The 26,637-nt window shown below is 47.4% G+C and overlaps 2 protein-coding genes across 3 annotated transcripts in view; one reads left to right on the plus strand and one right to left on the minus strand.

Moving 5' to 3' along the window:
* KCTD16 (potassium channel tetramerization domain containing 16) overlaps positions 1–7,304 on the minus strand; it is an 80,992-nt gene extending 73,688 nt beyond the window's left edge. Inside the window, exon 1 of the mRNA XM_075715527.1 lies at positions 6,473–7,304. Coding sequence (XP_075571642.1) covers positions 6,473–7,304 — 832 coding nt within the window. The remainder of the gene's footprint in view (positions 1–6,472) is intronic.
* Positions 7,305–18,494: 11,190 nt separating this feature from the next.
* YIPF5 (Yip1 domain family member 5) lies at positions 18,495–26,020 on the plus strand. Of its 2 annotated transcripts, XM_075715040.1 has the most exons (6): positions 18,495–18,520; positions 18,821–18,931; positions 20,483–20,655; positions 21,937–22,082; positions 24,132–24,313; positions 24,965–26,020. In XM_075715040.1, exons 2-6 carry the CDS (start codon positions 18,831–18,833, stop codon positions 25,125–25,127), a joined length of 765 nt encoding a protein of 254 aa, XP_075571155.1. In that variant the 5' UTR covers positions 18,495–18,520; positions 18,821–18,830; the 3' UTR covers positions 25,128–26,020. The 2 variants fall into 2 exon arrangements, with proteins under 2 accessions (XP_075571155.1, XP_075571156.1); XM_075715041.1 differs by lacking the exons at positions 18,495–18,520; positions 18,821–18,931 and adding an exon at positions 19,134–19,182.
* The last annotated feature ends 617 nt before the right edge of the window (positions 26,021–26,637 follow it).

Consider the following 26,637-nt stretch of genomic DNA (forward strand, 5'->3'; position numbering starts at 1 on the left):
TGCTCTTTCAGATGTTGTTTTCATAAGAACCACAACTACATTTCAGCAAATTTTAAAAAAGGCCAGACCTCACCAGGCTGAATAAAGCTGCAGAAAAGCGGCTGGTGGGAGCCATTCCACACCATTCCGCAGAGACCAACCCAAGGACGCCGGGCCACTTCCACCCGTGACTCTGCCATCCCAGGGCAGCAGGCTGGGCATTCCCTACTTCCACACCTCCCCAGGACACCAGCGAGGGAACACCTCACAGGCACACATCACTTGTTACAGCAACCCCCTCCTCTGATCAGCCTACCGAAACGGTGCTGTGGGACCTCACGCACGCTGTTCCTGGAAAACATCCCGCTCAAGACTGCAGTTTAAAATACATTGGGTTTTTGGTTTTTTTTTTTTCCCCTAAATGCCATCCCTCCTTGGTTAATCCTTTAGCCATTACAGTCTCTTCTGGATCGCAGAGCAGCAGCAGCGATGCAAGCTTCACAGGCGAGGTTCTGCCTGCCGTTCGTACCTGTTGATCCCGCAGCCGCAGAGGCGGTGGCTGGGGAAGCAGCCCATGCCCGCGGCCAGGCCCTCGCTTCGCTGAACCCTGCGCGCACATTTCCATTGCCTCCCCGATACCCGCACTGCACCAAGCCCTCCTGACAGCTTGGAAGGAGAGAGAAGATGCAAAGACCAGATCAAAACCCACTCAACAACCTCTTCGGGCAGCGCTGGTTTTATCTCCTGAACTCGCAAACCCCCTTCCACCGCAGAGCGCTCCGCAGGCACGGGACAGAGGGGTAAGGATTTTCCTTGGCAGGAAATCCGTCTCGCTGCTGCGCAGGTGTTGTGACAGAGGGAGGATTTGCGTTGCCAAGTGGTATTTTGGAGCAGTAAGGTAACAGATCCGGACAATCATGCTGAACGTTTCTCTCAAACATTCAGGCCAATGCAGATTGTATCCCAAGGGCTATGAAATAACCAGCCATGCCGTGAATACTGGGTAGAGTCAAAGGCCAGTACCCAAAAGCCATCCTTGCCCGTTCCTGAACATCGCTACCCAGACATTGTTAGAATGAACTCCGAGTCCTATATCCAACCAACTTGTTTACCAATTTTTGCTTCCAGTTATCCATTAAGCTGGAGACTGTTAGACTGATCTAACAATCAGATTTGACACGGTTGGTTTCTAATAAATAATAGCATTTTTCGTCTATGGAATAAGTCTTATCAAGCCAGCAAACTCTACAGGCTTTTCAGTCTGCCATGACAAACTAGGAAAAAATCAACCATCACTCAAGTCTGACCGAAAAAGCTAGGAGCAAGGTCCTTCTGACACGAGTATGCTAGCAGACTTGGCTGATTACAGCCCCGCCACCTGCAGACGAGCATCCTTGTGCGAGAGAATTTTGTTTGGCAAGATGGACCAGATTCACTGATGATGACAATAATTACCTGGAAACAGAAACATCTCCTGTCAACAGGAAAGGAAGCTTGCATTACTCATTGGATTAGAGTTTATTTTGTTATCTTTCGGGTTATTTTGATATTCACTGATATAAAACCAGACAGAACGAACTACTAGAACATAGAAGAGTATCACTTTAAAGAGAAAGGAAAATAGGTGATATTCCTCTTCCACATCTAACCCGTTTGACAGCAGAGCTGTAGGGGTCACTGTGCAAGGGCATTCAGTTTTGTTAGTCAAATTTCTACCACACAAGTCATTTATGAGTCAGTGGTAGGTGCATCAGTACGGGATCTTTTAGGTCTGTTCACGCATACACAGTCACGGGCTGCAGCTGGCTGCATTAATCCCGAGTGGATCATCTCATATAAACGACACCAGGATTATCCCAAGATACATGCCCAACGAATGGCCATCAGAGCGCATTTGCAGAGGGTACCACTTGGTGTTTCTCTTCGCTCCCGCACAGCCCCACCGCAGAGGATTCATCTGTTTATCCCAGGATAATCTGAAACCTACTTAACAAACATCTCTGCCCATCAGCCTCCTACCAGTGAGTGAAAAGCACGCCAGCCAGCATCTTCTTGAAAGAGTAAAGTGAGAAGGCCAAAATTTACAACTATCCGTAGAGCGAGCAGAGGCAGCACATGTCCTTCAGGAGCAAGAGCCTTGTTAATTAATCGTTGGCTTTCAGAGCTACAGTGCCAGGAACGTCTCACAGTTTCCTTTGAACACTGCAGGTGCTTGAGCTGCTCCACGTGTGCAGATGTGAAGTGGCTGGCGCAAGGCAAGGCTTAAGCAAATCAGACCGATCGTCCTGATTTTCTCGTGCTTGCTCAGACTTTGAAACACGGCCTTAGGAAGGGCAGGGACATCAGCTGTCTAAATCTCTGTATTCTTGTCTGCTAGTGAACTTGAAGGAGCATTTGTCAACCCCTCTCCACCTGCTTGTTGCGGGAAAACATTTGGGTTAAACTGAAGGCTTGATGTATCTAACAAATTCCCCCTCGCCGTGTCTTGGCATAGTTGTCAGTACCCGCATCTTTTCCCTAGTCTTTTCTCTCCAGATTGTGTGTGAATTTTCTCTCCTTTTCCTCCATCTGTACTTCTTCTATATTTGTTCCTTTTTGCCTAGCAGCTCTCCTCTCCCCTGGCTTTATTGCTCCAGCTGAGCAGAGGGCAACCTGCTCACTGAGGTGCCAACCGCGCTCCTTATCGGTGCTACCCACAGCTGAGCCACGAGAGTAAAAGCGAGTGGTTTGATGTGATATATTAGAGTCAAGATCTCCCCTCTGTACTGTGAGCTGTTCTGAGAGCCTATTGCAGTCTCGGCCGCTGACAAGCAGGGAGAGAAGGGACATGACATCAGGGTTTTGGGGGCAATAGCAATATGCAGACAGGGGCTGCCATGCAGTTTCTCCCCATCCCATCCCATCCCATCCCATCCCATCCCATCCCATCCCATCCCATTCCATCCCACTGCCATGTCACTCGGTTCCCAGCTGCTCTGCAGACACACGCACAGAGCCTGCCGTGTTGCTGACCCGTTGTCTGAAGCTACAGCCTTCTCTGTTTCCAACCTGTTATTTTGCTCTTCTGGCAATCACAGCATCGACGTGCAGGGCTGTCACCCACTGGCAATGCTGCAAGCCTGGAACCAGGCAGAAAGGGCCGGTTCGTAGGTTATGGGAGGTGGTGGAAAAGAGCGTGCTGCTGCCGCTGCGAAGTCAGGAATGGGGCCAGGCTACAAAAGACTGAGCCAGCCCACATGCTTCAACACCCCTTACCCCCACCACAATATTTATCAGATGTTCAAGTGCATATTTTTGATTCATCCCGTCATAAAGGTCAAAAACATTTAAAAACTAAGATCCAAGCACAGGCTATCACCCTCTTCAAAAATGAGAGTGTTTGGAGGTGAGGTTCTACTTCAAGATCATCAAAACCACGGGGGGAGGGACACCACAAAATGGTTCAAGTCAGAAATCCAACCTTAGCCAGTATAAAATTTAAGTAAACGTCTTTGACAGAAAAGAAACTGGAGGGAAAGAAAATGCATGAGCAGAACCTCACCTCCTTTCCTCAACTCATACTCCACCTGTGAGCAGCAGCCAGGCTGTGCCTCCTGCCTGCCCACCACGCAGGATCCGTGTCTCAAAGAACTGTTTAATTATGGCTCTACTGTATCAACACAGCCTGTCTCCAAACCCTCCTTTGCATCGGCCTGTTTGAAACGGGAGTGGAGCCCAGCTGCGCTCCCAGGATCGCACTGTCACCCCGAGCGCCGGCTTTGCAGCCCGTCTTGCCGCCCACTCAGAAAAACAGCGGCAGGTTTGCTGTGCTGGATGCTTTCTGCATGCCCTGCATTTCGGGAAAGCCTCCTCCACAGAGAACATGAATCTCCCATTAGCCTTAATAGCACCTAAATTCGAACACGGGGAGAAAAACGTCATGCAATATTAATCGTGCAATTCTGTTAACAGCACACACTGTACCCATGTGAGTAGCTGCACAGTTTACACCCCCTTCGGTCCATCTGATCTACTTTCAAAAGGATTTGCCCATGAAGAATGTTCTTTATCTTCATGCCAACCACAGGCATTCACCTTCTGAGTAGTATTTGGAGCATACAGCGTATTTGGCGTTTCAAAAAAATATTCCTCCCTCTATTCTTCCTCCTTTGGAAATAATCATCCTCTCCCAGCTGTGAAGAGTCCCTCCAACCGTGCATTTCACGGGAGCTGCTAAGCAGCTCTGCAAAGACCACCTCTGCATCTGCCTACCCAGTTGTGTTAGACACCTCCCAGGTTTAGGCACATTAACCTGATCACAACAGCTTGATGAATTAATGCTTATACAGACACAGTTGGCAACTTCTAATTAAATAATTATGGCTAAGCAGCTGCGGAGAAGTTGTAATGTTCCACTGGAAGCCAGATGTCAATTTTATTGGTCCTCAAAGTTTCAAATGAAATGACTTTGGGAAATTCGGAAAGGGGTTTCTTTGGCTCCAGGTGAATTCTGTAGGTATGGTGCCTGCTCTCAGGTCGTCTGACTGCAGCCAGACCCCAAGCACAGGGCTGGAGAAGCTCTGCAGCCCACCGGCAGCTTTATGCCAGCAAGCAGAAAATGGCCCAAAGTGTAACAGAACGATTTGGATCGAGATAAAAGAGAGTGATTTGGCATCACGGTCATTGCTTTAGCTTTTACCTAGGGAAGGACCCTTTGAAAAATCCATCTCTTGAAACTGTATCGGTGTCAAAAATCCACAAAACTGATATGAGCCAAATGCAAAGCCTGTTGAACTGGATAAGAGTCTTTCCAGGAACTTTAATTGGATTGGGCTTTCCCTGCATTGGTGAGTAAAGATTTTGTGACACCGACTGTAGACTCTCACTCTCCAAAATTTCTAAGGTACCCCTCATCTCGGTTCCTAACCCCAGCTGTAGGGATGTGGAAGCAATGAGCAATCCTTGAAGGTGAAAATCTGAGTAATATGAAAATCAGGAGTCTATGCTAATTCATGCAAAACCTACCTTCATCCTCTCTTCAATTAGAAAACCACTGTGCCTATAACGAACTTACTTTTTTTTTTTTCTGATTTGAAATATAAATGCAAACACAATTTATTCTAATCCATTCCTTTAACTACATTAATTCTGCTCCTATAACTTGTACAAGGCACTATGATTTCAAACAGAAGCAGCCTGATAACAGAAATCACCCATCCCTGTCAGAATATAAGCAGATCCATGACCTTAGAAGCATTTTCCTAAGGAATCCAGCTAGAAAACTAATTTTAAGTAAATCTCTGCATGTCAAAAATACAGACGGTTTTTCAGGATGCTAACTTAAGCATCATTACCTAAGCAGATTAGGGCTGCCTGTTGAGCCCGGACACGAGGGTAGATGGCACTGAATCCAGCATTACACACAAACTATTCACTTCCTGATACATCTTTCACCTAAAACTTTTGTCAGCTCTCCACATTACCGAGCCTGCCAACTGTAAGCAGCGCACACAGCGCAGCAGGTCCGCCGGCGAAGCGTTATCCTTCTCTAAACCCCACCGTCCAAGGCAGCAGCTGGCTAAAGCCCATTTCTACAAATGGATGGGGGAAATGTTCCATCCTTCACCCGCTCAAAATGAAAATGGAAGAAAACAGCCTCATGAAGCTCTCAAATATCTAAGCACAGCAGTTGTGGCATGATTTTCTGATACAGAATTACAGAATCAAAATTACCCTCGTGTTACCATTGGTAACGGTGCCTCTACCTGAATATCAACTTACAAAGTTAATGAGCCTGCTAGAGCTATCAGCTAAAATTACCACAACAGTATGTGATCTGATGTGATTGCGGTAAGCGGGGCAGATACTCCTCATTATGAGGATAGTTTGTTTTTCGTGGGCATGTTGCATAACAAGGCGCAGCAACTTGCCTCTCTCCGCGCCGAGCCCTCCTTTCGGAGCACATCAGCTGGCTCCGAGAAGGCCTCCTGTTGAAAAGCAGCCATGGGGATGGGGGTTTGTTTTCCCTTCCCCGTCTGCAAGTGCGTCAGGTTTGTTGACAGATGGCTTGGCTGACTGTGCTTGACCATTATCAAGCAGCTATTACCTTTGTAAATTGAATCCCATTTGAAGATTTTCTGTAATTAAATCTGCAGTGTGTTTGCGAGGCTTATATTGCCTCCCGCACGTACGGGGGAAGCGTGCGAGGCAGTCGGACGGCTGATTTACGCAGCCGGAGAGAGCAGCACCCTTCAGCCACCTCATCCTTCAGGACGGGGCGCTTTCGGCAGTCTGTGCTGCCACCTAGCCAAGACCAAGCCATTGAGTTCAGCCTTGCTTTACGTTTTGAAAGCTTGAACTGAAGCGTATCCCCCCTCCAGATCTAAATAAAGCCTCAGTCCGCAGCGGACAGAAGGAAATTTGCACTCTTTGTGCTTTGAGAATCGTACAGTCAGCAGAAGAGAGCGGCTTAAAGCAGGTAGCTGCATTTCCCTCAGAAATGTCTTGTACTTACGGTAGAAGACATATTCAGTGTAGCTGGACCAGACCTTGTCGTCTGTGTACTGGTTGACAAAGGAGGCTGTCACCGAGGAGTTACAGGCCACCATGTGGAATCCACACTCGGACAACATGTCGAAAGCCCTCTCCAGGTGCTTGAACTTGAGATAAAACCTGGAGGTGTACCTTTCTGGAGCCCTGTCTGGGTCTCTGCTTTCATTCAAACTTTCTCCAAAGACCTCTTTGACCAGAGCAATCCTCCCACAAACTAAAATCCTCGGGACCCTCCTGAATTTGGCGTCTGCTTGGCTCTCCCTGCCAACAGTGCACGACCCCCGGTACCCGATGGTAATGAATCCCCACTTCCGATCAGGCGGTAAGAGCGATGAGGGTGGGCATATTCTCGTGTCACTGCCTTGGGAGACCTCTTCATAGTCACTGTGGCAATAATCGTCGGGGCTTTGCTTGTTGTCGTCGGGAGTCAGGAGCTTGACCAAGTCCGGGAGCTGGAAGTACTCAGCCTCCCTCTTGAGCCTTCCCTTCTCTGGGAAGTGGTCAGGCAGAACCACTTGCTTGTCCCTGAGATAGTCCAGAATGTAGCGGAAAAGGAAACCATCTCTGTCGATGAAGAATCTTCCCTTGGAGTCCTTGGCCAGATCGTTGGCTGTGTCTCTCTTTGGGGTGAACATTTTCCACAGCAGGGAGTGAGGGGTGCCAACCAAGGTGGAGTGGCGAGTGAAGTAAACCTGGCCGCCCACGTTTAGCTCCACTACCTCCGGGAAGGAGTGCAGCCCAGTCCCCTGCTCTCGAGGAGGAAGGTAAGTCCTGCAGTTGCCACTTAGAGCCATTGTACTTTAAAACAGAAACCGGCAGCACGAAGCAGCAGGACTATCAATCACATCGAAGCATAGAATAAGGCTCCCAACATTAAGGAGAAACAGGGGGGAACGGGGAAGTGAGAAGAGAAGAATAGCCAAAAGGTTTGCTTAAAAAAAAATCTGAATTGTCCATGAGTGACAGTGTGGCAGAAGTGGCTTATACGCTAAGCCACAGAGGCTGGAGAGCAATCACTTCATGAAACGCAATCACGTCGTTAGATCTTCCAACAAAGCCATCAAAATCAAGGTCAAGCCAAGCCTATGGTCATTCACAGGTCTGTGAAAAGGGAAAACATAATAAGACAGAGATTATTCTTCTAAGCATCACAGAAGCTGCAACAGAGAAAAGCAGATCAGTTTAGAAAGCCAAGCTAGACCTCCTGCTAAATAGGTCTATTTTTTTTTTTTTTTTGCAAGTTCTACGCTTCTTTTTCACAAGTACTAATCAATGGAAGGACTACACACGACTCCACCGTTCAGAAGCAAATACATAGTTCGCCTTTAAGGAAACACCGTATTCAGACATGCACATGAGGGAGCAGGAACAGCGAGCCTTACCTTGTTACAATTAATGCATAGCTCTTGGAAAGGAAAGCGCGATTTCAGGAGGCTCGGAGCACACGCACAGGCACACGGAGCCCAGGGAGGAGGAAAGCCGACCCCAGCGAGGGGCGGCAAAGGCGAGGGGAGCGCTCGTAGCGACATCCACGGCGACCTCAGGAGTTAAACCGAGTGGCAGGAAAGTTAACCGTGGCAGGCGACGAAGCGAAACCGACGCACGCAGCGCGATGGGGGAGAAGGGCAACAAAACCCCGACAATCCCCCAATAAAAGAAGCCCCGAATAAACGGGGCCGGGCCCCGTGGGAGCGGGCGCGGAGCTGCCCCAGATGACTTGCAGAAAGCCCAGCGCAGGCTGCGCTAGGGGCGGCGGGGCTCGGGCGGCTCCCGTGCCCGCAGCCAGCCGGGCAGCGCGGCCGCCGTCGCGCCCATGTCCCCCCCCCGCCTCCCCGGGGCCGGGGCCGGGGCCGGGGCGCTGCGGGGCCGCCCCGCTCCGCTCCGCTCCGCCCCGCTGGGCCGGGCCGGGGGGGCCGCTCCCGCCGCGCTGCTCAGCGGTGCGGGGCCGGGGCCGGGGCCGGGGCCGGGGCCGGCGCGGAGGGCGATGCCGATTGCATCATCTTAAAGGGGTCGGGGCCGCGCCGGGAGCGGGGCTGCGGCAGCACGGGGGGGGCGCCGGGACAGCGGCAGCACCGGGGGGGAGGGGGGCACCGGGGTGGGGAGAGCGGCAGCACCGGGGGGGGCACCGGGGCCGGGGAGAGCGGCAGAACCGGGGGCAGCGGCAGCACCGGGGAGGGGGCGCCGGGGCAGGGACAGCACCGGGAGAGTGGCAGCACCGCGGGGGGGACACCGGGCCCGGGACAGCAACGGGAGAGTGGCAGCACCGGGGAGGGGGGGGCACCGGGGCCGGGACAGCAACGGGGCCGGGACAGCACCGGGAGAGTGGCAGCACCGAGGGGGGCGCCGGGGCCGGGGAGAGCGGCAGCACCGGGGAGGGGACCGGGGCCGGGACAGCACCGGGACAGCGGCAGCACCGAGGGGGGCGCCGGGGCCGGGGAGAGCGGCAGCACCGGGGCCGGGGAGAGCGGCAGCACCGGGGCCGGGGCGAGCGTTAGCACCGTGGCCAGCGGCAGCACCGAGGAGGGCACCGGGGCCGGGACAGCACCGGGGACAGCGGCAGAAACCGGGGAGGGCACCGGGGCTGGGTCGGGAGTCAGCACCGGGGCCAGCGGCAGCACCGGGGCCAGCGCCCGGGCCGGGGCAGCGGCATCGCCGGGGGCAGCGGCAGCACCGGGGCCGCTCCGGGGGTCGGCAGGCGCTGCAGCCCCGCTCCGCTCGCGTTCGGGGAAAGTTCCTCCCGCGCTGCGTTCCCCTCCGCCCCGCTCCCGCCGGCAGCCCCCGGCCCCGCCCGCCCCCCGGACCGGCAGCGGTGCCCCGTTCAGCCGCCGACGGGGGCGGGCAGGCCCGTGGCTTCCCCGCGGGACCGCGGTTTGCTCAGGCCGCTCGCCCCCCTCATCCCCCAGCATCCCCCCAGCATCCCCCAGCATCCCCCCAGCATCCCCCCAGCATCCCTCCAGCAAGGGCCGGAGCCAGCGGCAAGGTGACCGGCCACGGCGGCGGGGAGGAGGCGGGCACCCGAGGAGGCTCCGTGGGGCTCGGTGGTCCCGCACCCACTTCATTTGCCGGGTTTTTCACGGGGCGGGGGGGAGTGGGGAGCCGTGGGCGCTCCGGCACCGCCACCTCACGTCCGCAGCCACAAAGGCGACCGGGACCCCCCGGGCAAGCGGCGTTCGCGGCGCTTCCCACTGCCGGCTGCGGGCTCGGGGGGGCTTGGCCGGACCCCCCGCCCCGGCCCGCACTCGGCTGGGGTTACACAAACCGGCCCCCAAACGAAGGCACCAACTGCTCGCCAAATTGCGAGCACGGGACGCGCCCATCCGCAGTTCCGCGGCCGGTCGGGCAGCGGTGACGGGAGTCCGGCTTTGCGTCCAGCACGCAGCGGTTCTGGGCAAAAAAGGGTTACTGGGAATGATGGATGTATGATAAAATAAAGCCTTTTACTCAAAACATTAACCCAAACCGGGAGGGGAAGCTTTAGAGCGAAATCTTTGTGTGAGGAAGTTGCCCTGTGCAGGCTTTTTTTGCTGACTGCACTGAAGTTGCTGATACTTCAGCAAGATTCTTCTGAAAACCTGGCCATGATTTAAAAAAAAAAATAGTTAACATAACATGCTAACGTAAAAAGTACAATTTTCAAGGCTAAGGCAGAAAATCATTAATTTGCTTACTCACAGACTTTTCAAATTCAAACCTGAGAGCTGAACAGTTAATCAAACCCTCGGGTCTTCACCTTAATTCACTAATTCTGAAGCAACTGCCGGGCTCCTGAGCCAAGGTTCTGCCTCTTACTTTTGGATCTGATTTCTAATTTGCAAACCAGCAGAATCTGGTACTACGGAGGCTGCTCGTTGTACCTCGGAAAGAGAAAAGCTAAAGTATGGTGCGTCCTCACTTGCAGCTCCGGTGGACCAGCAGCAGAAGTGCTCGGCAAGTGCTCCACAACCCTCATCCCTAATCCTGCTTTTATTTCTTTACGGAGGATGTTCCAGCCATTTTACTGTCACGTAACATAATTCCCTTTGATGAAATGACTTCAGTAGTAAAAGCATCACATAACGCTTCCCTGCTAAATAACCCTTACAAGGCGGATTTAAAGGTGGGCTGTGAGAAGATGCTAACCTAGATGTCTTCATTACTTTTTTAAGAGTCTGGTACAGGCTTTAGCATCTACGTGACCGGTCAGATGAAATGATAGCTTCCTTGGGGATTTAAGCTCATTAGTGCTGCCCCTGTCCAAAGCAAGGAGTACTGCATCAGCTTTTTCAAATACGTCAGTTATTAATGGCTGTTAATATGCTGTAATAATATTTAAATCAATTTTCATAAAGCCGGTGATGTCATGTTGGCAGGGCCTGAAGAATCAATTCACTCTGCCCAGTAAAAATTGATCTTGTTCAAATAAGCGCCAAAGCCATTTGTGACCGCACAGTACGATTAAGATCCAAACCACCGAGGCGGGGGGATAAAGATCGATGGGGTAGAAGTTTTGGGGGCCGAGTGGAGACAACACAGTAAGTCTGACGTGCAGGTGCTTAGGCAATGGTGTGGGGATAAGAGAGTCTTATAAAAAATTGTGATTCCTGACAAGCTTCCATGAAGCATTCTGACATGGATACCATGTGATTAGTGAATACAGAGATATTCAAGCTCTAGGACTTTTTGAAAAATTATAATCAGAATTGCCCTTTGAAAAGAACAAAAACCTTAGCATTTTAATCACAATGGCTTTAGAAATGCATCTGCACTTTTCAAATAACAAATGAAAGGAATTCAACTCCTGCTTTTATTTCTTTACACAGGATGTTCCAACCATTTTACTGTAACATAGTATAATTTCCTTTGATGAAATGACCACATTAGCAAAAGCATTGCGTAACGCTTCCCTGCTAAATGCAAGCCATTGGCCAAATCCATCAAAATGCAGCCTGAGAAGAGTGAAACTTGAAAATCTGGGCCAAATCCACCGGTGACCTAAATGTAAAAATATGTGTCAGGACCACGCTACGGTTCTTACCTATTCAGCTGCAGAACCAGTGCAGCTCGTTTGAAGAGCAGCTACGGCTCTGATGGAAAAGAAAAGCAGCATCTATCAAAGGGGGGAGGATGAAGCATGTTCCACTTTTAACAGATGCCTACACAACCTTCAATATAGCTCGGGGAAAATTTAGCCTGAGCTTAAAGTGTATGTTCCAAAAGTCACCGCAGAGCTATGCTGAAACCCGGTGTACGAATGATGTGACGTCATTCACAGGTTTGAGGTCATTCCTTATGATAAAGTGCTAAATTAGCATTCGAGCTTTCAGGAAATCATGGGACAACTGACTTCATCAAACTCTGTGGGTGCTAAAAAAAGGTGTCTTAAAAGAAGCAGCAGTGAATGTTAGAAAGCAAGGGTAGTATTCAGCTAGGTCTGTAGTAGCAACGGTACGTATACGTATCACCTCACATCTTGCAGTGTGAATACACAAGCTATAAATACGAATCAAGTCGCCCACGCATAATGAGAACCATTGAAGCTGTTTATCAGCATTTAGCAACACCATGCGGAACTTCAAGGCACTCAGAGAAGTAGCAATAATTTCCAGCAGAAATGGAAGGAGTAATTCCGGGAAGAAAAAAAAAAAATCTAAGTTGGATTTTGGACAGAAGATTTCAGCTAAAAAGCCACGTGGGAACGTTCATCACTCTGGGTGACTTTTACACATAATAGCTAAAATAAAAAAAAAAGGAAGAAAGAAAAACAGTACTTGCAGTTCTAGGCTTACACTTTGATTCAGAAAGGACTTCAAGGTGCCACCTAAAGATCCTTCAGCCACCTATCCTGTAACGTTCAGCGCTCCTCAGCAGTCTCATACCTAAATACCGAGCCAACGTGCCATTTCGCCAGGGCAAAACTCCATCAAGGCAGAGAGAAGAGTGCAGTTTCTGAGAAGCGTGGCACGGCAAAGAGAAAAAGAGGTGTCTGGCCCCAGCAGATGTGTTGGGCCCGATTCTGGCTTATTGTCAGAGCAACGTAAAGGGACAGGGGCTTCCGTGAGGACCACGCACCAGGTCCTGTAGGCAGAAGCTAGCGCTTCCAGACAAGACTTCCAGTCCAATCTCTCCCAATCCATAGCAAAGAACGGTCACAGAGCCCTGGTGGGAATAAATTCCAGGCTCTTGCAGAGTCACAGACCTTTAACCGAGACAGTTCTCTAAAAGGGGTATATCATTCCTAGCGTGGAGTGCTCTTCACATCGCTCAGGTAGCTCAGGTAGCTCCATAAACTGAGTTCCCAAGAAGTGAGCCAGGCAAGAAAAAGTATGATACTGAGCTAAAATAACACGTTATCCTCTGATCCAGCAGTGTGAATTACATACAGTGAAAATCTCATCTGCTGAAATCCAGCAGTATGTGTGAATAAGAAGCCCTAAAAAATCTTTCACTTTGAAGAAAAAGCGTAGAGAAACACTAAATGGCAGAATCTCCCTAAGAAAGGATCTGCTAGCAAAAGAGCGCGAGTGCCATAAAGTAGGGTTTATTAACAAGTACGTAGTGAAGCATTATACAGGTTTGCCCTTGATCTTTTATTCATAACTCAATTCATAATGTATTTGCATCAAAAAAAGGCAAAGGTGAAGAAGATCTTTTGCAGCTGCTCAGGACGTGAGCACGGGCATGGTGCAAGGCAGGCAATTCAAATAGAAGACATGCGACAACATTTTTTTTCCATCATGTAACATACAGAGTGTGGGCAGAGCTTCTGCAAATAAAACCGTATGCTCCTTCTGTCAAACACCAAATCCAGAGCAAATTCATTGCACAAGGTTCTAGGTTTTCAAAAACTGACAGTAAAGGGGAAATCATGTTCAACTGATTTAGATAACAATCGCTGTACATCAGAGAACATTTTGACCAGGAACTGATATATCCGGTGCTGACAAATCCTTTAGAATTTCACAGACACCGTTCAACAAAGCAATCCGCTATACAAACAATCCTGGGGGTCTCTGACACTTCAACAGACCCAGCATGGACAGGCAGACAGAGACCTCCTGCGCACTCACATCACCATCCAAGGATTAAACTCAAATGAAAATGGTTGTTTTCAGTCACCCTTCTGTAAGGGACTTCCTTTCTCTCTCGCACGTTCTGCCACAGCAAAGCCTACTTCAGCAGACTTCTTCCCCCCCTCCTCTTTCCCTTCCTCCAACATTCCCAAAGTTGTGTGAATAATACTTTTATTCTCAGTCTGGTTCAAATTATCCCGTTATTAACAGTGGTGAAACTATAGTGTAGTTTTTAACGTTACAGCTGAAACAGCGGTCAGTCCTCACTGGGTAGCATTACTGTGATATCCGCGCTATGCAACCCATGTACTAACTGAGTATCTTTACTCTTCCCATCGTGGGGCCGTTTCAAGGCCTCTTGGATCCCCTGTGAGAGAACCACAGCTGCAGCTGGAGCTGGCCCCTCAAGCAAGGGACGGTGCTTGCCAGGGATGTCTGGTGCCTTGCCAGGTTGCACGCTAGGCGCGGTGCGACAGGCTGTTCACGTAGTGCCCCTTCCGCGTCATGCAGGAAGCAAGCAGTTGTATAGCTGCGACGTCTCGCTTCCCCTTGAACCCACGGGCCTGCATCAGACTACACACTGCTACAGACGAGTGTGGATTTGTCCTGCAAAGCCGAAACAATTGACACCCTAAAGCAGTGTCGAGATGCCTAGTGCAGAGAACTAATTAATGAAAGCTCAGCCTAAGCTGTGAGTAAATTCTAATAATCTAAGCAAATCCAAATAGATTTCTAGCCAAAGAGAATTTCGCTGGCAGATCACAATTACACAGCCCACTGCCTGGGATTTGGGTCTCATTTTGCTGCCCAGTGAACTGCAACGAAGTCACACAGTTCAGCAAAGTAGCGCTAAGTCATCAGCATCAGATGCAGCCTGCACACCCCACAGGTCTCCCGTAAAAGCTGGGATCTTCTCAGCCTCCAGCCACTAACTTACCTAGAGTGTAAATTTGCAAGAAGCAGCTTATGCCACAGCCACTGATCTCTATTATCTGTGGCTATAATTCCTCCACCATTATTTCATTTAGTTCAACAAACACACATATTTTCTGGGAAGCTGTTCTCAGGAGATACCACGTACGCTGCACCACAAGATACGTTTTGCAGGAGAGGCTTGTAACAGGACTATAATTTAAATACAGTAATCTCACTAGAAGATTACATACATGAGTTTGTAACAAAATAACTGTAATCGTGTCCTGAGCCAAAATGATTTAAAAAAAAAAAAGTACATCTACTTCAAAACAGGGACTCGCACTTGCAGAAGCACGTGTGCCCAAGTGGCAAGCGTTCGGTTCCAGCATGCATCTAAGAAGTTAGGCTACGTCAAGCATGGGATTGCAACTGCTTATGTGTGCGCAGCTGTCGGGGTTCAGCCCCAGGCAGCAGCTCAGCACCACGCAGCCATTGCTCGCTGCCCCTGCCCTGATGGGATGGGGAGAGAATCGGAGGAGTGAGAGTGAGAAACACTCCTGGGCTGAGATAAGAACACTTTAATAGTTGAAATACAGTAAAATAATAATAATAACAACAATATAATAATAACAACAATATCCAAAGCAAGTGATGCCCAATGCAATTGCTCCCCACCCGCCGACCGATGCCCAGCCAGTTCCCAGCAGCGATCGCTGCTCCCCGGCCAACCCCCGCAGTTTCCATACTGCCCATGACGCCGTATGGGATGGAATGGCCCTTGGGGCAGTTGGGATCAACTCTCCTGGCTGTGCCCCCTCCCAGCTCCTTGTGCCCCTGGCAGAGCAGGGGAAGCTGCAAAGTCCTTGCCTGGCATAAGCAGCACTGAGCAACAACTAAACCATCAGCGTGTGATCAGCATTCTGCTCATCCTAAATCCAAACCACAGCACTGTGCCTGCTACTAGGGAGAAAATTAACTCTGTCCCAGCTGAAACCAGGACAGCAGCTAACGCATTTCTAAACCTCATTACCAGGTACCTATTCAGCAGCACCAATAAAGCAGCAATCACGATTCGTTTCACTTTCGGCTGAACTACCTCAGCCAGGGTTTTCCCCGACTCTGTCCACGACAAAGCCCGCCGAAGCCAGCAGTGCACACTCACATCTTCCTGCCTCAGCACCAGGACCTTAGGTAGGTAACAAAAAACAATTGTAATTAACAGTGCGAGTACGGCCTTTCCCCCTGGCCCTACATGAAAAAAAGGGAGCAAAATAATGAAACTAGGGGGATAAACAGAGTGACAACAGACTGAAGGAAAGGAGCTTCTTCACATGAGAAGGTCTTCATGGTCCCAGTCATGTTTTTCTCAAGTCTACAGCATTCCCAGCTCCTGCAGCTTACTTGTGAGGGACAGGCTAACAGCTGGTCTTTAGTAAAGACAGGAAGATTCATGGCTCTAGCAAATTGTTTGTCTGGCCTCAGGAAAGTATTAATTTTATTTAATGTGGATACGTGAAAGGGTATGAAGGTCTAATACTAAATGACAGCGATTGTTTACTTTTCACTCAGCAGCACCATCACCTGCTCCGTTTCCTTCAGTACCTGCGGTTTCACATGAACTGTCCCATCCATGCAGCAGAGCACAGCCTGTTCCCTTTAGGAGATCCCGACAGATCAGGGGGCAAAGGGCTAAACTTGCTGGCAAAACCACTTCATGTAACTAAGCTGTGGCCTTGAGGGAAAAAAAAACCACAAACAAACAAAAAAAACCTGAAATGAACATTACGCAAAATAATATCTCTAGGGCCAAAGTCTACTCTCTTACTTTCACTGACGTCAACAAGAATTCTGTCTGAATCACGTGAACGGCATTTCATCCCTGCTCTGTTCCACATTTATACAAGGATTCACAATACCTTTTTTTTTTTCATGAATAACAGGGAAAAAAAATCCTGGAAAGAAAGAAATTCTTGACAATTAAAAAGTTGCCTAGTAATAAATTAGTCTGTGACCTCAAATGTGTTAATACCAAACTCTTACTGAAAACCTTCTGATGTTTCCTGTGTACGTAAACTGTAGCGAAACCAGGATTTTGCATCCAGCTGAAAGCAGGTGCCGCCGCTGAGCGTAAAGAAACACAGCGACCCTGGCAGATGCCACAAGCCTGGTATTTATGGTATAGGTATTATGGCATTATGGCACTATGCCATAAGCCTTCGTGCTTTACGTCGGGACGTTACATGAAAAGCGAGTACATTGCTTGCCGGGGCTGCAGCGCGTCCCGGCGCCCTGAGCAGCCCGGCCCTGCGAGGATGCCGTGGCGTGGGAGGGAGGCGCGGGTGTTGTCCCACAAAGGTTGTTCGTACCCGGTGTGCAACACTCCAATCCGCACACCCAGTCGAGAGAGCGATTTTACTTCATTGCTGCGCGGAGATGGGTGCTAGGTGGTAATTCCACCAAGTTGGCACGCCGAATGAGACTTTCTGCACCTTATTTATCACAAAACTTACAGTTAGTAATTAACCTTTTTACGATGATTGGTTAGTAATTACCATCCCATCTGCTATTGGTCAGCTATATTCTATTTAGCCTCGCTTGCTATGTAAATTAGCACGCATGCTCCTTAGGGAGCCTCCTTAGGGGAGGCAAATCCTTTTGGTCCTAAATTGAGTCGGTGGTCGTGATCTCCCTTGCCAGAATTACCCTTCCCGCATTTACTGTTTTTCGGCAATTGTCCAATTTTTCCGGCACCTGCTGGGGTAGGATGTTCCCTTTTATCAGTTTCTCAGTACTTCTTCAAGGTCTAGCTGCTCCGGGATGTCTTTGGTTTAAAGGATTCCGAATGTTTGTTCTTCTGATGGGGGATGATTAAGTGTCCTTTACTCGTCAGCTTACAAAAACATCTTGGCCGGATGCAACGTTAGCTAAGTTTCAGAGTTAGCCTTCAGCGTGACCACAGCAAGATTTGGCGGCTGGGTTTCTGCAGGCTTTTCAGACAGGGTGATATTGATGCGAGGATTTACAACCGCAATTAATTTTTTTACACGTCATCGGTGGCTGCAGCAGGAGGGAACAGTAAAAATCAGTACCAGCGGTTACACGGTGCGTTACAGCTTCGCCTCTCAATAAATCGGTGTTACTCTTCCTATTTCACAGCTGGGGTACCTGACCGTCGGCGCGCAAGATTTAGTGGGCACGGTGGTGTTGGGCTGATGATCTTTGAGGGCCTTTCCAACCTTAATGATTCCTAGTTTTACTTTCATTAAAAACAATCCAGTCACCAAGGCAGGAAACATGAAATTAATTATGACTCTCCCCTTAATTGGTTTAGTGGTGGACTTGGTAGTGTTGGGTTAATGATTGGACTGGATGATCTTAAAGGTCTTTTCCAACCTGAACGATTCGATGATTCTAAGATGAGGCAAAGCAGCAAAAGGAGGCACTGACTGCTAAAGCTTTAATGCCGAGTGAAATACAGGCAGAACTTTATTCTCTGCATGTACTTAAATGCCAATGGTTTGCCTTTCTTCAGATTTTAAACAAAGCAACGGGAGACAGAAGCCACGAAGCCTCAGTTCTCCCAGGCAGGCCTAGCAGCGCAGGGAAAAACGCCAGCTCCCCCCGTTGCAGGGGCCTGCGCCGCCGCCCGCAGCCCCGAGGGGGGTGGCCGAGCCCTCCGGCGGGACGAGGACGAGCCCGGAGCCGCCGGAGCAGCCCGCCCGCGGCAGCAGGACGGTGCGGGCAGCGGCCCCCGACCAGGGCCGCCATCCCGCGTCCCGCCGCCATTTTGCCACCGCCCCGCCGCCATCTTGCCACCGCCCCGCGCCCCGTCCCCTTGGCAACGCGGCGGCGTCACGCGAGCAGGGGGCGTGGCGTGGGCGGGGCGGTGGCGGGGCCGGGGAGCGGCGCATGCCCGGTGGCGGCGCTCCGCCGAGCGCGCCGTGCGCATGCGCGACCCCGCTGGCGCCGGAAGTGCTCGGGCGGCGCGGTGACACGTCGCAGGGGCCGCGGCGGCGGGAGCGGGGCCGGGCCCGGAGGGGCCGCAGGTGGGGCCGCCCGCCGCCTCCCCCGGCCCCTCTGCGCGGAGGAGCGCGGCTGCGGGCCCCGGGGGCTGGGGCGGCTGCGGCCGGGCGGAGTGAGGGCGGCGGGGGCCGCTGCGGGGCTGGGCGGCGGGGAGCGGCGCTCCCGGCGCGGGCTGTGGGAGCTCGGGGCGGCCCCGAGGGAGGGTCCCCGGTGGGTGCTGCGCGGCAGCGGGCGGGCAGGGCCGGGCCGGGCCGGGCCGGGCGGGCTGCAGCCGCGCTCCCTGTCCGGCGGGGCGCCGAGCAAACCTGGCCCTTCCCTTGCAGACAGCTTGCGATGTCCGGGTTTGACAGCTTCAACACGGACTTCTTCCAGACCAGTTACAGCATCGATGACCAGACGCAGACTTACGATTACAGCGGGAGGCCGTACAGCAAGTAACTTGTGCATGCCTTTTGAGCCCGCGTAGCGTGCGCGGCCGGGCCCGAGCTGAGACGCCTGGGGCAGGGGCTGGGTGTGCGGGGGGGATCGGCGGGTCAGCCGGCTGCTCTCGCCTGGGACTGAATTCCCGTCGCTCTGTTTTACACAGAGCGTAACTTCCATTCTGTAAATGGAGACACAGAGCAGTTGTGTGCTGAACGCTCTGCCTTCTGCGTTTCAAAGCCAGGATTAGAAAAGTGGAAGAAAGGTTATAGGAGTAGTCTTAATTATATGAATAATCTACACATCTTTGGGAAGAGAAACACTGCTGCTCTGCAAGCCCATCTCCACTCATTCAGGGAGTAAAAAATTAGTTACCGCATCACATCAGCGAGCCTGCGACGTCAGTAGTAATTCCTAAGCTTTAGTAGGAAAGCGTGGCGGGCGTTTCTAGGCCAGGGGAGCTCTTCGGAGCTCTGAGCGCTTTGCAAATATCCAGCCTCAGGCCGCGGGGTTTGGTGGGTTATGTGACCCGTGTGCTCCCTGCGGTAGACGGAGCAGGCCGATGCCTGTTTGCGTCCTGAAAAAGATTACGGTGCTGTGATGAGGCTGAACTCTGCTAACGCAAGGAAAGAAAGGAGAATGAGTTCTGGGTTTTCCTTCTTTATATTCATATTTACGTAGTTAAATATTGTGGACTCATTTACTGAAATCTCTGTAGTTGGGCTTGGAAATGGTTAGTGGCAGGAATAACTTAGGATTTTGTTTGGGAACAGAAGATAGCTTTGATTAGGCTTTTTTTTAAAGGTAGCAATGTACGTTTTTATACATATCAAATCTATAATAGAAAGTATTCTAAAGGCAGTATAAATTGATTCGTTAGTAAATATTTGAGAATATGTGAAATAGAATCTGAAAAATTGCCCTTTTTTTCCTCTGCGTCATTTCCCGCAGGTAGTTGTCATTATGTGTTCAATGTCCGTATCATAATTCCTCCTTATATGTCATAATGCTATCTGATACACATGGTGCTGCAGTGAAGGGGAAAGCAGCGCTTTGCTTTTTTTTAACTAAGTTAATTTTTTAAATATAGAGGGTAACAAAAGTGATAGCGTGAGCAACTTTGTTCCCTAATAGTGAGTTTGCAAATAAACATTCTAAATAGGAAAATAATGTCGGCATCAAATGGGAAGTCAGTAGTAATTAATGGACAATATTTGAATAAGTTTGAGAAGTAAAATTTTCCTACTCTTTTACAGTTAATTCAGTCAATGGGTAATGCTCATTTCTCCAGGCCTCTGACTTAAACCCAAAAAGCAATACTAGCATGTATGGCAAGAATTGCCTTGTTTAGCTTAACGGTTGTGTTTATAAGGGGTTAGCTGATGGGTGTGGCTGTGTGCCTAACGGGCCTGGATCCGAGTAGGGGATCATCTAATGTGACTTTTTAAAAAAGAAGAAAGGATTGCTTGGTGCAACTTATTTACTGAAAATAAGCCTAGCTTTTGCCAGGAGGTGTTTAACGTAAAAGTCTGTATCTGTCCGTAATGCGGTGTCATTCTTTGTAGGCAGTATGGAGGCTATGAATACGCTCAACAAAGTGGATTTGTCCCTCCCGACATGATGCAGCAGCAGCAGCCTTACACAGGGCAGATTTACCAGCCAACACAGACATTCACTCCAACTTCAGCACAGTCTTTTTATGGAAGTAATTTTGAGGATGAGCCTCCTCTATTAGAAGGTATAACTTATGGCCAAAATCCAAAACTCTTCCCATTTTGGGGATAAGTTGAGTAGCAGGGTGTGTGTTCCCTACTTCTGAAGATGCACAGTTGATTTGAAGTTCTCATTAGGGTTTTTTTTTTTTATTTAACTGTATTTTGGTATATGAAATACGTGTTCTTGTGTGAACTTCTGCAGTTTTAGAATTGTGTTTTGTTGCTTCGTGCCAGCTGTTCTGTGGAGGACATATTCAATTAAATGGATAACCTGACTTACGACAAAACACTTACTATTTCTGTTGTTGGAAATAATACTTAAAATTGCCCACTTTTTGTAAAATAAATCGATGCAGTTAGTTTCAGCTGATTGTTTGGTTAGAACTGAAGTCTTTCATTACTCAAGAGGAATGCTAAACACTGCAGAATTTCCTGTGTGGAATACAGCCTGTGCAGAATGCCAGAAGAGATACGTGGTTAGTGTCTGGATTGATGGTTTCAATTTCCAGCTCATTGTTCAGTACCAAACAACTGAAGAAACCCTTACTGTTACTGGTTAGGGAGAGGCATTCCTGATAGCTGTCACCTATACCTAGTCACGATACTTTCCACCCTGCTGTGCTTTCTCTGTATTCTTCAAAAAATTATTTTGTTTACATAGATGCTTCGCAGAGCCTGAGGTGGGTGAATAGTAGCTGCATTCATAATTAGTTTTTGACGTACAACTGTGGTCAAACTGTATGGATGGAGACTTGAAATCGTATCTAGCTGGAGGGAGCTGTGAAACTCCTTGTCATGAGATGCTGAGTGTTAAAAGGGGTGGGTGGGTTTTTTTAGCAGGCTCAATGGCTGGTTTATGAAAGAGAAATCCACTGAGGGTAATTAACTACAGAGAAACTACTTTGAATTAGAAATCCTTGACCACCCGTCACTGGAGACTTGGGGAATCTGCATGTTCTGTGCTTGTACTCTTTCGGACATACCTGCTTTTGGCCGCTGACGGGGACACGGTACTGGGCTAATGAACTTTTGGGCTGACCCAAAACACTGTCCTTACGCTCTTACCTGGTCCTTTAGAAACCACCTTGTCAGTTCTGAGCATTCGAGACCTGGAATCTGTGGAGGCAGCACACTCAGTAGCTTGAGGGAAAATGGAATGACTCAATTCTCTGGTCCTCATAGGATGGTATCTGGAGGAGATTTATAAGTGGAGAGGCAGGGAAAACTAAGAGCGAAGCAAATTGGCGTGACAGGAAGGGAAAATTTGAAATAAATATGGATAATTCTTTTCATGTAACTTGCAGAATTGGGGATCAATTTTGACCACATCTGGCAGAAGACACTAACAGTGCTGCACCCGTTGAAAGTAGCAGATGGCAGCATCATGAACGAGACTGACTTGGCTGGACCAATGGTCTTCTGTCTAGCTTTTGGAGCCACACTATTACTGGTAAGATATTGATTGCAAAATATTACTGTTTGTGCTTTGATATTCTTGGAAACACTGGGGCAAAAAGCCAAGTTACCTGTAAGTTTATTGGAAGTGCCTTCTTGGCGTGGAGGCCAAAAAAGTACATCCTGACCAAGAATTTGTAGCTAAATGGAAGAGGAGCTGGGGCTTCATGCACCGCCGACGGAAATTAATGAGTTCACGGTCATTTCAGTGAGGTTTGAATCCGAGTCTTTGTGCTTGGTTTTTGCATGGCAGTTATGCCTGTAATTCATATTTATTTTCATACTTTTGAGGAATATGGCTCCCTTTTGTCACATGAATGGGTGTGACCCGTGTTCTCAGATTTTAACCTGTTTGGGATTTTTTTTATAGACTGAGATGTTTTACTTTCAGAATCATACCTTGTCTTCTTGCAGCGTCTCTGTTACCTTCTGTCTTACCAGGAATCAGAACAATGCTCACATTAAATATTTGAATATTTATTTAATTTCTTCATTTAGGAGTTTCTTTTATTTTTTAACTCTTATTGCGTTTAATATTTGATTTGATTTCTCTGTTTTGTTTCATTGTATTTCTTTGCTCCATACTCTTTATTCATTGTTCTTTACTGATATTCAAGAGGCAAGGAAACTCAAAATTCATGTGTAAAAAGTGATTTCATAAACACTGATACATTAGGCATGACTTTCAGTGTCAAGAGTCAGTCTGGTAAAACACTTCTAAAGTAAACCTGCTTTCATGTTGTTTATGCTTCTTAATAGGTCAGCGGCTGTTGAAGCCTGGTGGTTTTTTTAGTTGAGCTTAATTGAAATAAGATTGTGCTTTAATGTCTCAGAAGTGTCAATTATGAAATGACAGAGTAGCAGCAGACAGTCTTCCTTGTCATTGAAAGCTTCAATATTTTTAATCAGTTTTTTTTTTCTGTAAGTGTCTTCAGGCACTGCATTTAATTTTTGCCTAGAATTTCACATTGCTACGATGCTTAGAACATGGTGTTTTGGTACCAAGGGGACTTTAAGCCTACTTCTATAAGTAACCTTTATTTATGGAAACTAGGCCAGTAGAATTAATGCACGTGTTTATAATAGATATGTTTGAATGTTCTTTTCCTGAGAAATGATTGCTTTCTTCTGTGTGCTTTTCTTTTTTTTAAATATATTGAGTGTAGTGAAAGAAAACAAGCTTAGCCTAGCAAAAAGATTAAAGCAGATAAGATTTTCTACAGCACTTGAGGAAGAAGAGGGCTGGGTTCTAAGTAAACTTAGTTTGGAAGTTAGTAGTGGGAGACAGACCTGGGAGCTACACGCCGTTGTAGCTGCAGCAACTTCCTGGTCCTGTGCTCCCGTGGGGGTGGACGTCGCGCATTGTGCGCGTTTTGATAGATGTTATAAGGGAAGCATTGATCTCGGTGGAAAAACATGATGACATAGGATACACGTGTTTTGAAATAATGCATTTACGCTTTCTGCATACTTGTTAGTAAACAAAATTCTGATTTTGACTTTTTAAAAAGTCATGTGAGTTAATTCTGCCATTCTTATACAGTGCTTTACAGCTCAGCTTCAACTATTTCTGGGAATTTTTATATAATTTACGTTGTGCTATAACTTTGTGGAGTCTATCACAAATTAAAGGCCTTAGCTCTGGATTAGTCAAGAAATTCCTGAATTACAATTTTTTGGTCTTTATACACTAGTCCGTTGAGGATTATTATTGCAAGTAATCAATCGGCATGAGAAGTTAGTGGATTAAACCCTGAAGAATTCATAGGCTTTTGCAGCCCAAATCAAAGAATAACAATTCGATCAAAATCTGTTCATCAAGATAGGTAAAGTTAGGATAAATGTGCCTCTTGGGGGCGTGGAATATACAGGTGTCCTGGAATTCAGGTTGTGGGACAATAACTGCCTGTTGAATGTGGATGTAGGAATTGGGTACAACGGGGAAAATTAAGATACTGTGTAAACATTCTTTCCTTTTCCCTTTGTTTGTGGGAGGCATTACTCGTTCTGGTAATTAACATGCATCAATCTGCTTAACTTTCAGGCTGGTAAAATTCAGTTTGGTTACGTGTATGGAATAAGTGCAATTGGCTGTGTAGGGATGTTTTGTCTCCTGAACTTAATGAGCATGACGGGTGTCTCGTTTGGCTGCGTTGCCAGCGTCCTTGGATACTGTCTTCTTCCTATGATCCTGCTTTCCACTTTTGCAATTGTATTTTCCTTGCAGTAAGTACATAAACTTTATAATTTGGTAATAAATTCCTCTCCTGTGAGATGGTGAAGGAAGTTCTTAAAAGGATTTTTCATATTTGGTGATGAAGCTGCATATACTTCGAATATAACAGGAATTTGTAGTAAGTGTAAAAACGTTAATATCAACAGTCTTTGGGTGTTTACTGGGTGAAAGACAGGTGAATACTGGTTTTATCTGTAAGTCAATTAACAGCTTTTAAATACATAGACTCAAATACAATATCCAGTTTCTTTTCAGTCAGCTTTGAATCTGACAGTACCTGTAAAGTCTAAAAGTCATTATTATTTAAGATGCAGATTTGAATTTGACAAACAGAAGATCAGTGTGATTACTCATAGCTGTGTGAGATAGGGACTGAAAAGAAAGAACTTGCTACAGTTACTTCCCTCACCACTTTTACGTTTCATATGTACAGAGTTAATTTTGGTTTTTTTAATGCAGCCATAATTGAATACTATCGTTCTGAAGTCTTTGCTGCAACTATTTCATTTAAAAAGTCAAAGATAAAAGCTAAAGTTCATCTTATAATCTGTAAAAGGTGTTAGAAGGGGTCCAGTTACGACTTCTATAAGCGTATATACACAAGTCTTACATGAATTCTCTTTTTATTTCTGTCTTTACAGGGGAATGATGGGGATTATTCTCACGGCTGGAATCATTGGCTGGTGCAGTTTTTCTGCTTCCAAAATCTTTATTTCTGCCTTAGCAATGGAAGGACAACAACTTCTAGTAGCATACCCCTGTGCTTTATTGTATGGAGTCTTTGCTCTCATTTCTGTCTTTTGAATAGACTGTCCAAACTGTTGGATTCCAGTGGGCCAAAAGGAAAACAGCAACTTGGAACATTTAGTTGGACCAGAAACAGCTGCAAACAACTGTATAGTGTTGCTGTCGCAAAACTTAGACCTGTTTTGAATCATCTGGAACAATGAAAACAAATGTCTCGTGTTCACTTTTTTAGGACTTTGAATACTGTTTTCAATTGACCTGAGGTGTCTATAGCTTTAATAAGTGTTCATGCTTAACAAGTTAATGTAATTTCTTTCCCATTCCTCTATCTTCAGAAAAGTAACTTTTGGTTGTTTATTTGGCAGTTTGGGTTTTTGTTTGTTGTTTTGGTTTTTTTAGGGGAGGGAGAAGGATTGCAGTGACAAATTCATAAATTTTTATCAGCAAAAGTTACAGAACTGCAGATGCTGTAGATTTGGGGTACTCTTTGAATAAATCTGCAGTAATAAAGAACCTATTTCCTGTCCTCTCTTACCAAAAGCAAAATGCACAAATGAACACAAGCAATTATTTTCTATATTTTAACAAATACACTGTTAAGGTCTTTGGTCTCATTTATTTGTTCATCTGATGTGATAGTATTTCAGGATTTAAGATACTTAAATTATGAATTAGAAAACAGATGCTTAAAAGTTAAAGGGATCTGTAATTCTGTCACACTTGAAGTATGAATACATTTGGATGTCTGAGTAGCTGTATGTTAACTTGGATTTCTGAAGGTGACTTCAACTAGAGTTTCTTTTCCTAATGGTGCACATACTAGTAGATGAAGAGTAATCTCTTTTGCAGTACTTCCAAGAAAAACACCATTTTGAAAATGTTATGCTTGTCAGTATTGTAGTTACTGTAAAATAATTTAAGGCATATTGATTAAATTTTCCTGAAATTTTGAAAAAGGTGTTTGATTTTTCTAATCTTTCTTTTTTAATGGAGTTCAGTTACTAAAATAGAAACCTCAGTATTGAAGCAAAATCATATTTAAAACTATTCAGTGGATTTGATACGTGCTTTAGTCACAGATACTTAATCTTAGATGAGAAGTATAATCTAGTTTGTGATGTTAGTCACTTACAAGAAGGCTTACAAGCATAAGAAGCGGGAAAGCAAAAATGGTTGTTCTTCATGTAAGCACTTGCTAATTCTTAAAATAAGTGAGAAAAGGATGCAGACGTATTTTAACTCGTACTGGGGAGGGGAGGTTACTTACTCAGATAGCAATTCCCCGCCTTGGAAACAGTAAAGTTCTAACAAAGTGCTAGTTGATAACTACCGTTCCTTCAGTAGTTTAATCCAGGGGATCTCGTTTCGTTAAGTTGACCACAGGTGTTAGTCTGATGTTCGCCTGTCGTGTCCATCGAATGATCTGTTCGTAGACTTCAGGAGATGAATCGCTGGTCAGACGCGTTAACATTAACACCTTCTGGTAAGACTGTGCGAACGCATCTTCAAAGGAAAGCTTTCATCTTACGGACTCACGAATGAATAATTTCAAAGGCTCGGCACACAT

The sequence above is a fragment of the Pelecanus crispus genome, chromosome 8 (genome assembly GCF_030463565.1).
Source record: "Pelecanus crispus isolate bPelCri1 chromosome 8, bPelCri1.pri, whole genome shotgun sequence".
In the NCBI taxonomy this organism is placed as follows: domain Eukaryota; kingdom Metazoa; phylum Chordata; class Aves; order Pelecaniformes; family Pelecanidae; genus Pelecanus; species Pelecanus crispus.